Source organism: Taudactylus pleione, unplaced genomic scaffold, assembly GCF_031769625.1.
Source record: "Taudactylus pleione unplaced genomic scaffold, aTauple2 ptg000009l, whole genome shotgun sequence".
NCBI lineage: Eukaryota > Metazoa > Chordata > Amphibia > Anura > Myobatrachidae > Taudactylus > Taudactylus pleione.
The window spans coordinates 12,378,441-12,390,505 of NW_028284412.1; the positions used below are offsets into that span (position 1 = coordinate 12,378,441).

The following is a 12,065-nucleotide window of genomic DNA, read 5'->3' on the forward strand; positions in this document are numbered from 1 at the left end:
AACCAACTTTATTCTGCAAAATGAAACCGCCAAACTGACCTTTCCCACCTTTGAACATGACCTCGCACCTGCTCATAAACGACAGCTGATTGGTCCTCAGAACAACGATTCCGATTGGCAGCCCTGCAACTGTACTAATAGACCTATCCTACTACAGCTGATCAACTCATTTACCCTTACCCTAATCCCGGAGAATTGTGACTCAAATAAAGGGATTTGCCAACAAAATATATAGTGTCACTCTTCTTTACGTTTATATTCATATATTTATTCCATCACTCCCTAACATTTATACATTTTAGCAACTTCATATATTGTCTAGAACAGTGGTTCTCAAACTCTGTCCTCAGGACCCCACACAGGTCACATTTTGCAGGCCACCTAGCAGGTGCACAGGTGTAATCATTACTCACTGACACATTTTTAAAGATCCACAGATGGAGCTAATTATGTCACTTGTGATTCTGTGAGGACACCTGGAAAACATGCACTGTTTGGGGTCCTGAGGACCGAGTTTGAGAACCTGTGGTCTAGAACACGCAGACGCAGTCCTCTGATATAGATAGATATAGATATATATATATATATAGCTATTAATTTCAAATTGTTTATTATGCGTTTGCAGTCATAGCGAGTAAAGAATAACATCATTAGAAACAAGAATGTATAAATGAGAGGAAAAAGTTATATCAGTACATAGTTGCACATTACAGTATTGTACAATAAGGGAAGACAAAATAAAACATCCAACTCGCAAAGGGTTCATGTACGAAAGAGAGTGTGGTGTTAATAATATCGTAATTATCAATATAGGTGGTAAGGGTAAGTATGCTGAGTTATATGAGGGCACATAGGAAGGGTGAGCAAGCCGGCAGAGGTTTTGAAAAAGAGAGAGGCTAGGGATGCAGTGGGAGATAATATTTCACTGGTCCAGGGATGGTTACATTTTGTGAAGAATATCAGGGGGACCAAACTGGGTGAAACTTGTCCACTGTATTGTTCTAGAGACTAGATATGTACTCCACCTTAGACACAAACCTGTTCAGGAGTTCCTGACGAGTTAGAGCATCTAGTTTCATCTGATATTTAGCAGCACAAGAAATATGAAGAATAAGTCTATCAGTGTTTTTAGATGTATGGTCGATCGGGGCACACAGAAGCAGATTGGGGGGGAGAAAATCTGCAACAGTAGATATAAGGGAACAGACTATATTCCAGAATAGTAGAATTTTTGGGCAGGACCACCAAGTATGAAAAAAGGTGCCAATTTGGCCACAATGTCTCCAACACAGGTCAGAAGTGGTAGGGTACATCTGATGAAGATGCTCTGGAACCAAGAACCATTTGGTGAAAACTTTTACTTTTTTCAGATAGGCACACTTACGATATGGTGGTGCGTATTGGGTCCAAGGCATCATCACATAGTAAGAGGCCCAAATCCATCTCCCATGTGGGGGGGATGGTAGGTGGACAGTCCAATGCTAAAATAATAGGATTTTTTTTATCAACTTACAGTTGAATCCTTTTCTCTTAAGCAGGCAGGGGAACACTGGACCATGGGGATGGTAGGTTGGGGCTGGAGCTGGCACTTAATGAAATGTATCTTTAAATCCTAAGCTCCTCTCCCCCTGCAATTCCAGTACTACTTTAAAAGAGTCCGGAGAGGAGTAGCAGGAAACTCCCTGAAACTGTTCAGAACAACCAAACAAACCAGTAGGGAAAAGACCGGTCAATAACCAAACACCTCACATGACTGAGCGTGAGGGAGGGATTGCAGTGTTCCCCAGCCTGCTTAAGAGAAAAGGATTCAACAGTAAGCTGACCAAATATCCTATTTTTCTCTTGCAGCAAGGCTGGGGAACACTAGACCAAGGGACATACCAAAGCCGCTTCCAGGGGAGGGAACGCTCAGGCTGCCTGACAGGAAAACTGTACGCCCAAAAGTGGGTGCCGCTGGAGGCAAAAAAACCTGAAATGTAAATAAGAGCAAACGTGCTGACAGTGGACCTGTGCTGCTGAAGTCCCACGTCGCGCTGCACAAAAGATCGCCGCCTTATTGGAAGGCGCTGACACCCAGTCTGGTGGCGGTCTACTCGCACCAGACTAGGCTTGAGTAATGACCGAGCTGGACCAACGTGCAAGGGTCTGCTGAGTAGCCAGCCAACCATGGTCCAACACGTCATAAAGAACCCGCAGAGAACAGTGCAGCATACCAAAGAAGACACATCCAAGGAAATCTGCAGAGCTCAGCCCGACTAGCAGAGCCAGATCATCTCCATCCCGGGAATTCGCCAAAGGAGGAAGAACTGGAAGGACAATATCCGAAACCAGTGTCTGCTAGAATCATAAAACTTGTACGGAGAACCGCTTAATCTGCATGTAAGACTAGCAAATACGGAAGTATGCCGAAGGAAGGCAATAGCCATAAGGAGGAACAGCTTTCAAACAACTGACTGAAGATCCATTGAACACGACTCCAATGGAGCCTGTGTGAGAGCCCAGGAGACTAGATTAAGAATCCATGGCTCCACCTGCAGATGAAACTGTGGCAAATATGCAACATACCATGCAAAAAATGGTTTGGACCCATGGGAGAAGAGCCAAACACAGCTGGAAAGAAAATGACAGGGCCAAAATCTGTAACGTCACTAGACAAAGTCTGCAGCCGGCCTCCCAATCCTTCATAAGGAAGGCCAAGGAATGCGAGAGGCGAAAACTTGTAACAGTTACACCACAAGAGGTAGTGTTTCCAAACCCGGAGTTTAACGCGAGATGGAAACGGAGTCCGGGCTTGCAGCCTAGTACGGACCACGAGAGAGAGAAAGACCTGCAGCTTTATCACTCCCAGGCACAGTAGGCCAGGCGCGAAAACCAACCAAGGAAGTCCCGATAGTAGAAAGAGAGCCTAGTTGCAGCTTGTCTGGACAAAGTGAAAGATGCCACCCCGGGCGAACATCAGTGTACCATGACAAGCTGGAGCCACCAGGATTACCCTTACTTGGGAAGCCTTAATGCCCCTGGAGATGTGAAGGAACACAGGGCTGTATTCAGAGGCGGCTGTACGGTCTATGACCGCACGGCCGCCTCGATGTTTGTCTAGTGCGCATGCGCACGAGAGAGCCGGCTCCTTCGTGCGCATGCGTGAGACCCGCTACGACCGACAGCGCTGGTCGTAGCGGGTCTCTTTCCAAAGGGGGCGAGCTGTCGATGTTGATTGACAGCTCGCCCCGTTTGGAAGGCGGGCCGGGAGGGTGGCAGCCCAAACGGAGGCGTTCCCATGGGGGAGGCCCCACTGACATCATTAGTGATGTCAGTGAAGAGCTTCCGGCTCTGACCGAGCCAGAAGCTCTCCGGGGCTTACGACAAGTGAGACCCTACCCTAGGGTGTCGTCATAAGCCCCGATGGTCAATGACCATCGCGACCATCACCCGAGCAGTCGTTAGAGCTGTGGGTGTTAACCCACAGCCTAACGACCGCAACAGAGGCGGTCGGTCAGGATGCAAGTGGCCGCCCAGTTTCTGAGCGACCGCTTGCATCCTCCGACCGCCTCTGAATGAGGCCCACAGTGTGGACGGTGGAAACAGATGATCTGGATAAAAATTCCAGGGAACTGTCAAGGCAGCCACTTGCGGAAACCAGCAGATAGCGGATCCCATCCAAAACTGTGGAGCCTTGCTGATGGGCCCTGAAAACCCCATGTGAAAGGCCTCCCGAACAGTAGGAAGACCACTGGAGAGAGAGACAGACCACTGCCTTGGGAGAAAAGTGGTTCTGCTGAAGAAGTACACTGTCTCATGTCCCACTACCGGCATGACCACCACTGAGATGGAACAAAGGCTTCCTCCCCGGAAAGACTACGGTATCACTGCCGTGCACTTTTGCCTGCCAGAAGACGTACCTATGCCATCACCGATGGACAGAGCCCTTTAGAACGATGGCTTGGAGTTTGAGCCCATCCAACAGCCAAGCCGTTGTGGATGGTGACCCAAGGCCCCAGAGCCGAAAAACAACTTCACGACACCTCAGCCCAGGAGACTCACGGCCGTGGCCACAATGAGCCCGTCCGGAATGACTAAGGAGTGGACCTGGAGGAGAAGAACGGAAACCCTCCACCAATTGAGAGCGACAGATACTGTTATACAGAATGGGAACTGAGACGAGAGGGATGCCGTGCAACCCTGTTAAAATTGGAGAATTACACACTGGGACTCCCGTAAGTACAACCTGGTGTACTGAATGGTCTCCAAGTGGAGAACAACTTGCCCAACAATCGAATGTTCAACACGGTCCGTGGAAGAGGCACCAACCGAACCTTTGAGACCATGGTCAGTAGGGTCCCAGCACTGTCCGTCACAAGTAAACCACTGGAGAGAGGTTTCTAAGGCCACCCAGAGAACTGAAGGTGCAGACACGGAAGCAAGGAAGGCTTCGCAAAGTCGGGATACAGCCCTGATCTGAAAGTACTTGAAACAAGCGACCGGAGAAGGTCCGTAACTCTGAAGCAGAGGTATCCTATACAATCAGAACCTCAGAGGGCCAAATTGTGATACCTGCTGTGCGCGGCAGCACCAACCTTATTGTGTTGCAACCACACGGAGCTTAGGGCACCACCGGTGTGGTGTGGAATAGACAAGGAACTGCCTCGAACGGAATCCGAAAACACACGTTCCAGACATCTAGCGAGGATTTCTTAGCCTCCATGCTGTGGATCCCGGGTCGGAGAGAGTTCATGCGAACTGAACTATCCAACCCCTGGTGCTCAAGACATGAAGAGACCAGAGCGGCTAGAATTAGCCAGTCGGCCTGAGAACTAGGAAAGAGATAGAACCCCTGTTTCCATACCTGCGGTTGAACTGGAGCAAAACATGCCGGATGTGAGCCCGGCCCAATTGTGAAAAACAAACAATAAGCAACGCCGTGGTGGCGGACCTCCGAGGTCCCAGATGGAGCCATAGCAAAAAATGCCAAGCACCCAGCTGGCTAAAGATGTCACCAATCTGTTGCTGACCCGAAGCAACCTCCCTACCATGTGCAAGTGAACTGGTTAGAGAGAGAGAGAGAGAGAGAGAGAGACACGCAGTTAGCCCCTAGGCTTCCTTGGAGCAGTGTTACTAGAAATTAACCCCTGCTGGGGAAGAAGCGGCTAGTGCCAGAAAGACTTTCCAAGGACGCACCACCCTGAAAGAGGAGCGAAAACTTGGCAATGCAGACAGACCTCACCATTGGGGACGGCCACCGACTGAGAAAGTCCATAACAAACCGTTGATAGTGTAAAGAACAATCCGGCAAAGAACGCGTATGTGAAGAGTAGAGCCAAAGGGCCCTTTAAGCCAAACCGGCCATAGCTGACAACTCGGAAGCTGCCTGTGCCCCGTCTTTCCTGGCCTCCCACACAGAGCTTTCCTGCCAATGCAGAAGGGAATCCCAGGGCGAATCACTGTGAAAGCCCCACGACAAAGCCGGCAGCAGTAGTGACTATAGCTCAAATACAAGTTGGAAGCTGCTCAATCACTTCAGTAATATCACTCAGGTGCATGTAAGGGAGGGGTTAGTCTATACAAGAAACAACAAAAAGTATTCCCCCAGCACTCAGAATGAAATCAGCAATAAGATTTGAAAAACTACATGGTGGTAGAGAATTCAGAGATCTCAGTTGCATATATTTGCAAAGATATGGCTAAGCCTCCGGGCCGCGTCACGGCGTCTCTGATACCGGAGGTCCCTATCACTTGGTCAGAATCTGGGGTGCAGAACCCCAAAAAAGCCGGCGATAGCCAGCCACCCCAGCGAAGCACACCAGTGAGAGACTAAAGTGTTAGTATAGGATTAAAGGAAAAACTATGTGTTAATAAGTGAAGGTGTAATTAAAAAGCTAAGAAAAAAAAAATATATATACACACACACAAAATATATTGGAAAGTGTAAAAGTGCTAAATAAAGTGTTAATGTGACCAAGTGATAGGGACCTCCGGTATCAGAGACGCCGTGACGCGGCCCGGAGGCTTAGCCATATCTTTGCAAATATATGCAACTGAGCTCTCTGAATTATCTACCACCATGTAGTTTTTCAAATCTTATTGCTGATTTCATTCTGAGTGCTGGGGGAATACTTTTTGTTGTTTCTTGTAGTGACTATAGCTCACGCCACCCATGCAGGGCTTGCAAAAGCCGGATAACGACCCCATAGCCTATCAAACCAGACTGGAGACCACTCTCCAAGATCTAGCTAGCGGATCCCCACTGGATGCTGAGACCCGGCGTGGGAGGTTCTTTCCCTTGGATACTCAATCCGCTGGAAGCAACTGTGTAAGGAACAAAGCTCTCCGAAACCGGCATTTTCTAAGCCTCCCTAATGAGACTGGAGATTCGCCGTAGGGAAAGTAATGACTTTCCGTTGCCAACGCTTGGACAGACCCAGAGCAACAGCTTTGGAATCCATAACTAAAACCGTCACTAGAGTGGTGTGCAGCAGCAATGAGACGGAAAAGACAGCAGGTCCTACTCCTTCAGGACAATGCAAGTCTGCGCAAGGTCTTTCCTTTGTGAAACTGCGGGGCCTTCCACCTGCGCCTCGCACAGCAGAGAATTCCTGCAAAAAAAAACAAAAAGTGCCAAAATGGAGGAATGACGTAAGTTGTGATGCTGCACGCTGCAAAACACAGAACCAGAGCGGGACATACCTTGGCTGGGAACTTAACTCGATAGAGGGAACAAAGCCTGTCCCAGAGATGATGGAATACCCAAGACTGAACTTGGTCTCCCTGTGAAGTGCCATCAGCTGCATTAGGGCGTACCCCGACCTGCTGAGAGCCCCAGCCCACACAGGTCCTACCCTGGTGGACGCAGCACCCTAGATGCCTACGCGTCACCAGTTCCTATACACGCAAGGCCCCTGAGGGCAACTCCTCCTTACACCACGCATTGGAGTAAACTGGCCAAAATACAGCAAAAAAAAAACCTGCATACAAACTTCACACAGTTAGGTCTGTAGAGGGAATCGAACCCACGCCGCAGTGCGGCAACAACGCCAACCATCACACCATCCGTGTTGTCAGGGTAGCGGATACAACCTATTCAGTAGACTACCCTGACTTCATCAGTTACTGTCCAACACCATTAGTCATAGACATAGAGGGGGTATATAAACCTGTGGCGATAATCGATATTAAACTGATACTACACTTGATCTTAACCAAAAGGTCAAGAAGCAAAGCATGTTGTCAGTTCGCTTCTGTAAGATCTGACAGCAGATGTGCACCTAAACCCAATTAACAGGTAGTAATTAAAACCGGTACACAGTTTTTAGTAAATGAAAACAGTTACACAGGCACCTTAATACAGAAACAAGGGTACTTCGCTTTCCAGGGGACCAACACCGCTGCTGCAAGTCAGAGGATTTGTGCAGAGCAGGTAAATGCAGCAGTCCCGGCAGATGCATGACTCATCCAGGCATCCCCTGCTGTCCCCGCTGACTGTACCGCTGCTGGATGGAGAGAGCACTGCTGGAAGCTCTGCCCCCTCAAATCTTCACTCTCCCGGTACACTGAGGGAAAACTGAGGGAAAACTGTGGTCCAACCCTGCTGATCTGGGTAGCCTAAGGCATGTGTGCTCCTCCTGCATCTGTGTGAGGGGAGCCGCTGCCAAACAAAACCCGGCATTGAATAAAGTTCCATGCTGCCGCTGCACTCCTACTGAGTGCTGCTACAAGCAGCACACAGACAGACCAGCCTACAAATAATATTATATAGAAAAAGAGCTAAGATACAATAAAGAGCTGCGTAGCGGCCCTCCTAAAACGCGCCCAGGTACTTACCGAACACGAATTGCGGAATTGCAGGAGGGAGTTTAGGATTTAAAGCTATATTTCATTAAGTGCCAGCTCCAGCCCCAACCTACAATCCCCATGGTCCAGTGTTCCCCAGCCTTGCTGCAAGAGAAAGAATGATATGGAAAAGAGATGGTACCTTTATCATTGAGTCTGTATGTACAGAGCCTTTCCATTGGGTAAAGGTTTTGAATAGACAGGGCAGACCACGAGGTTACAAAATTACGAATTTGTAAGTACTGATATTGAGAGGTGTTGCAAATTCCATATTTTCCCTGGACATTGACAAAAGACTGTGGCGCAAATTTTCCTATGACATGGCGAAAACAAGTGATACTATCTGACACCCAGATAGAAGCCATAGTTGGTGATAGGCCTGGTGGAAATTAGAATGGGAGCTGAGAGTAACCCTCCTGCCAGTACAGAGGCAGGAGGAGGGCTTTGATGGCTTGTAAAAATTTTCCCCGGAATCCAAATGTGAGGAGCATCTTAATCATAAGTGGCCATAGGACCTTATCAAAGGCCTTCTCCGCGCCCAGAGCAAGCACAAGAGAAGGAACCTTATGCGTGTTTATATGTAGGGAATAATATCTACCGTGCATCTTATGTTATCAAGTGCCTGGCTGAACAGGACAAAGCCCACTGGATCAGGGTGACTCAGGTTAGATAGGAGGTCAAGTTTATTTGCTAGAATTTTAGCAAAATGTTTTAGGTCAGCATTAAGTATCTACAGATTTATTTTAAAAGATACTTGGTTATTAAAAAAAATTAAATTCTCAGGATCTTTTTTTTTTCTGAAAATCAATTTACTTTACTATAAAATAAAATCAGCTGTAGACCTAGCAAACCACCAAAAAGACAACTATCACAAGTTCAGAGTGTACATTTGGAGGTAATGGGGTGAACTGCGCTCATCCAAAATGTGGTGTTGGGGAGGAGTGAGGTATAGGGGTCTATGGGGGGAGAGGGTGATGATGGGGATGGGTACAGAGAGTGAAAGATGCATATATGTATGCATGGAGGAGGGTGAGGGGGTGTAAAGAGAAGTGCTGCACTGTCTACAGAAGTACCTGGTCCTGTATGGCACTAGATATGATTATGGGAGTCAGGTGCGCTCTTCCTGTAGGTGTAGGGAAAGGTGTTGTGATTCGTGTGGTGAACAGTGTTGTGTAGAATGAAGACAGACAACTATGTGGGGGGCCAAACAGTTTATTGAGTAGACACAATGCTGCTCCGGAGTGGTCCAGGGGACATCAGAGTGTACATTTGTTGCATCTATTTACCTTTTTAATATCCATTTAAGGTGATAGAACACTAACACATTTTTATGATCATGAAGCTTTAAGGAGCAGATTCAGGCACCATATTCATTCTCAGTAGTAATGCCAGCCATCTTGGATTCTTTTGCTAGCACACATTGCTAGTCTGTGGGTGATGACTAATATGTATCTTTTGCTTTGTGTTCTAGATGGTGATATTGCACGCGTGAAGTCTCAGACACTGCCTTTATGACACTGGTCATGCCTTCTACACGGCTGGCAATTCACCAAGATAAAGGATGAGCAATTTTCAGAAGCAGCCAATGAATGGCCGAACATTGCTGTGATGATTCTCTATCAAGATCATTCTATAAACACTCTTGATTTTAAAAGAGTTCCATTTTGCTAAAAAAAATATTAATATCAAGCTTTGGTTTTGCTATTGGGTAGATAATCTACCAAGAAGTACGATAAAACATAACTTCTTAAAGTAATTTATGAGCAGAGGATTCTGGATAACACAAACAACTTGTTATAGAAGGCAAAGTATTGTAACTTTCCCCTGGTCTATTAAAAAAAAAAAAAAAAAAACTAGCAACAAAATAATTCTATGTATAACACAAAGTCTTTCTAGACTTGATTTCCTATTTTTATTCAAACAAAATCCTAGTGCTTAAAGAGAACATGGCAGGTACAATTGTTTTTTATTCCTAATAATTTGACATTCTCCAAAATGTTTTCTGTCCCCATCACTTAATAGTTTTAAATGTTTGACTAATTTTTTTTACAAAGGTTATTGAGATTATTAGTATGTATTACTCTGTCTGCACTGTGTTTTATTCTTGTGTAGGATGCGTTATACTGAGGAGCGTAAACTTGTCTTCAGGTCTGATAAAGTCACTGCAGCAACTTAGCTCACCTGTAATTAGTTGAGGTTTTGTAAGAACCAACCACAAACTACAGGGAGGAATATACAGTATAGTTCAATAGATACAATTCTAATCGGTGATGGAGAGAAAAGAAATACAATGGCTTATGTCCTCCATCCATTTCAATGACCCATGCCCAACATCAGTTCCAAACTCGTATACAAAACCATTTCCTTGTAAAGCAATGTAAACCATCCCATATTGTCTATAACAACTAACAGATGGAAAACCTACTTGTTGCCATGAAATATTGTGTAAATGGAGGCTGCCAGATTTAATTTTTTTTTTTTTTATCAACAGATGTAAAAATGACAAAGTAAAAAAAAAGTGTTATAGATATATAAAATATAGCTCAAAATGATAAAGATATATTGGTGTATAGTTGATTATATTAATTTCAGTTTCCCAAAATTAATTTAATAGCCACAATAAAACCTTAGTGATATTTATATAGAATGAGCTGAGCCAGAAGAGTGTTAGTGAAAGATTGCAGGGAGCTAAGTCGCATGTGTCCTATTGCAGCTGGATGGTACATAACAGGATATTATTAGAAAGTGATAAGGAAGGTTGTAGTCTGTTCAGTTGTGAAAAGATAAGGTATGTAGTACAACATGGGAAAGTAAACTATGTTTACTAGGGTAGGAGTGCTTGTTATAGCTATTTGACTCATACCCCAAAATAACAGAAAATGTCTTCTATATTACATATATCCATAACTAACCCATAACACAACCCAACATGTCTAAAGCATCCACAAGTAACTGCTACCTCTATAAAATATAATTGTTGAGATATTTGCTGTATAACTGAGTGTGTTAATGTGATTTGGGATACTAAAAGCAATGTAGAAATTTTTTTTTGTTTGTTTTCTGGCCATCTGCATATTGTAGCTCCTACACCCAGGAACGGTTTTATGTAACTACGGAGCTTGTTATGGTAAATGGCTGGTCGTAAATCACAAATGATAAAAGACCTATATGAAATGTAATTGCTATTCAGCAATGTCACTATAAAGAAAGGTTATATAGATTTGAGGAAGCCATTTACTCTATGGTGATTGCATAGGAAGCTTCGTCACTCACAGGTGGGAGATAAGTGTTACGAATGGAGTCAGCACAGCTCTAACATCTGGTTCTCACCTCCACATGACAGCTACCTCTTTTCCACCAAAAACCCGGGTCTGACCTGGGTTTTGAGAAATGATTCCAACCCAGGTCAGACAGTTTAAACAGCACCATCGATCTTGGTTATTCTGAGGTCAGCCCCGTTCACACTGAACCCGAGTCTGCCCTGCTAAACTTGCGAGGTCATAAAAAGTGGGAGGTGACTGCTCCACGACCACCAATCAGCTCATTTTAGCATGACCCAGGTCGGATAACCCGGTTTGCGCCGTTTACACTGCACCATTACTCAGGTCCATCCTGGGTCAGACCCTGGTAGCTCCTGGGTTGGATTGCCAGGTCACTTGACCTGGGTTATTTTTCAGGGACCTTTTTACACTGAGCTGTGACCCGGGTAGACCCAGGAATAACCCAGGTTTTTGCTCTGGTGTAAAAGGGATAAGAGAGCAACTAAATGCCAGGACGGAGACAATTGGTTTTTCATAAGTAGATATAATTAATTATTTCAAGTTAACATTGGTCTTCTGAACACGGATTGCCCCTTGAAGTGTGATGTAATAAATTAGGTCTTAATAATAGTGTTAGGAATCAGTTTAGAACATTCAATTGGTCTTAAGCATCCAGGGGGTGAAATAATTATCTATTGAGAGTAAGGGACCACAAACAGTTTGTCTAGATCATGTACCTAAAGGGGCCTATCAATTTAACGACATGAAAGTCTGAACGTTCACTTTCATGTCGCTGAGGTGCGGGCACTGCACTGAAAGACGTAGTTAGACGGAGGTCTGTGGCAGCCTTAGAGTTACATCCACCCTACTATCGTTCTTCTCCCACCCCCTTTTTTACTTTTCCTCCCCCTCTCTGTTTCCCATTACAACTAAGGAGATAGCGCAGATACACCCCCATTTTTTAATATACTGCACTGGAGC

At 45.4% G+C, this 12,065-nt stretch overlaps 1 protein-coding gene and 1 pseudogene across 2 annotated transcripts in view; one reads left to right on the forward strand and one right to left on the reverse strand.

The window, feature by feature from the left end:
* The window catches only part of DRP2 (dystrophin related protein 2), a 129,852-nt gene extending 118,983 nt beyond the window's left edge, over nucleotides 1-10,869 (forward strand). For both annotated transcript variants that reach the window (XM_088467231.1, XM_088467238.1), the window contains exon 23: nucleotides 9,296-10,869. In XM_088467231.1, coding sequence (XP_088323357.1) covers nucleotides 9,296-9,339 — 44 coding nt within the window. In that variant the 3' untranslated portion in view covers nucleotides 9,340-10,869. The remainder of the gene's footprint in view (nucleotides 1-9,295) is intronic.
* LOC148542768 (U2 spliceosomal RNA) lies at nucleotides 7,134-7,213 on the reverse strand (annotated as a pseudogene).
* Nucleotides 10,870-12,065: the final 1,196 nt, after the last annotated feature.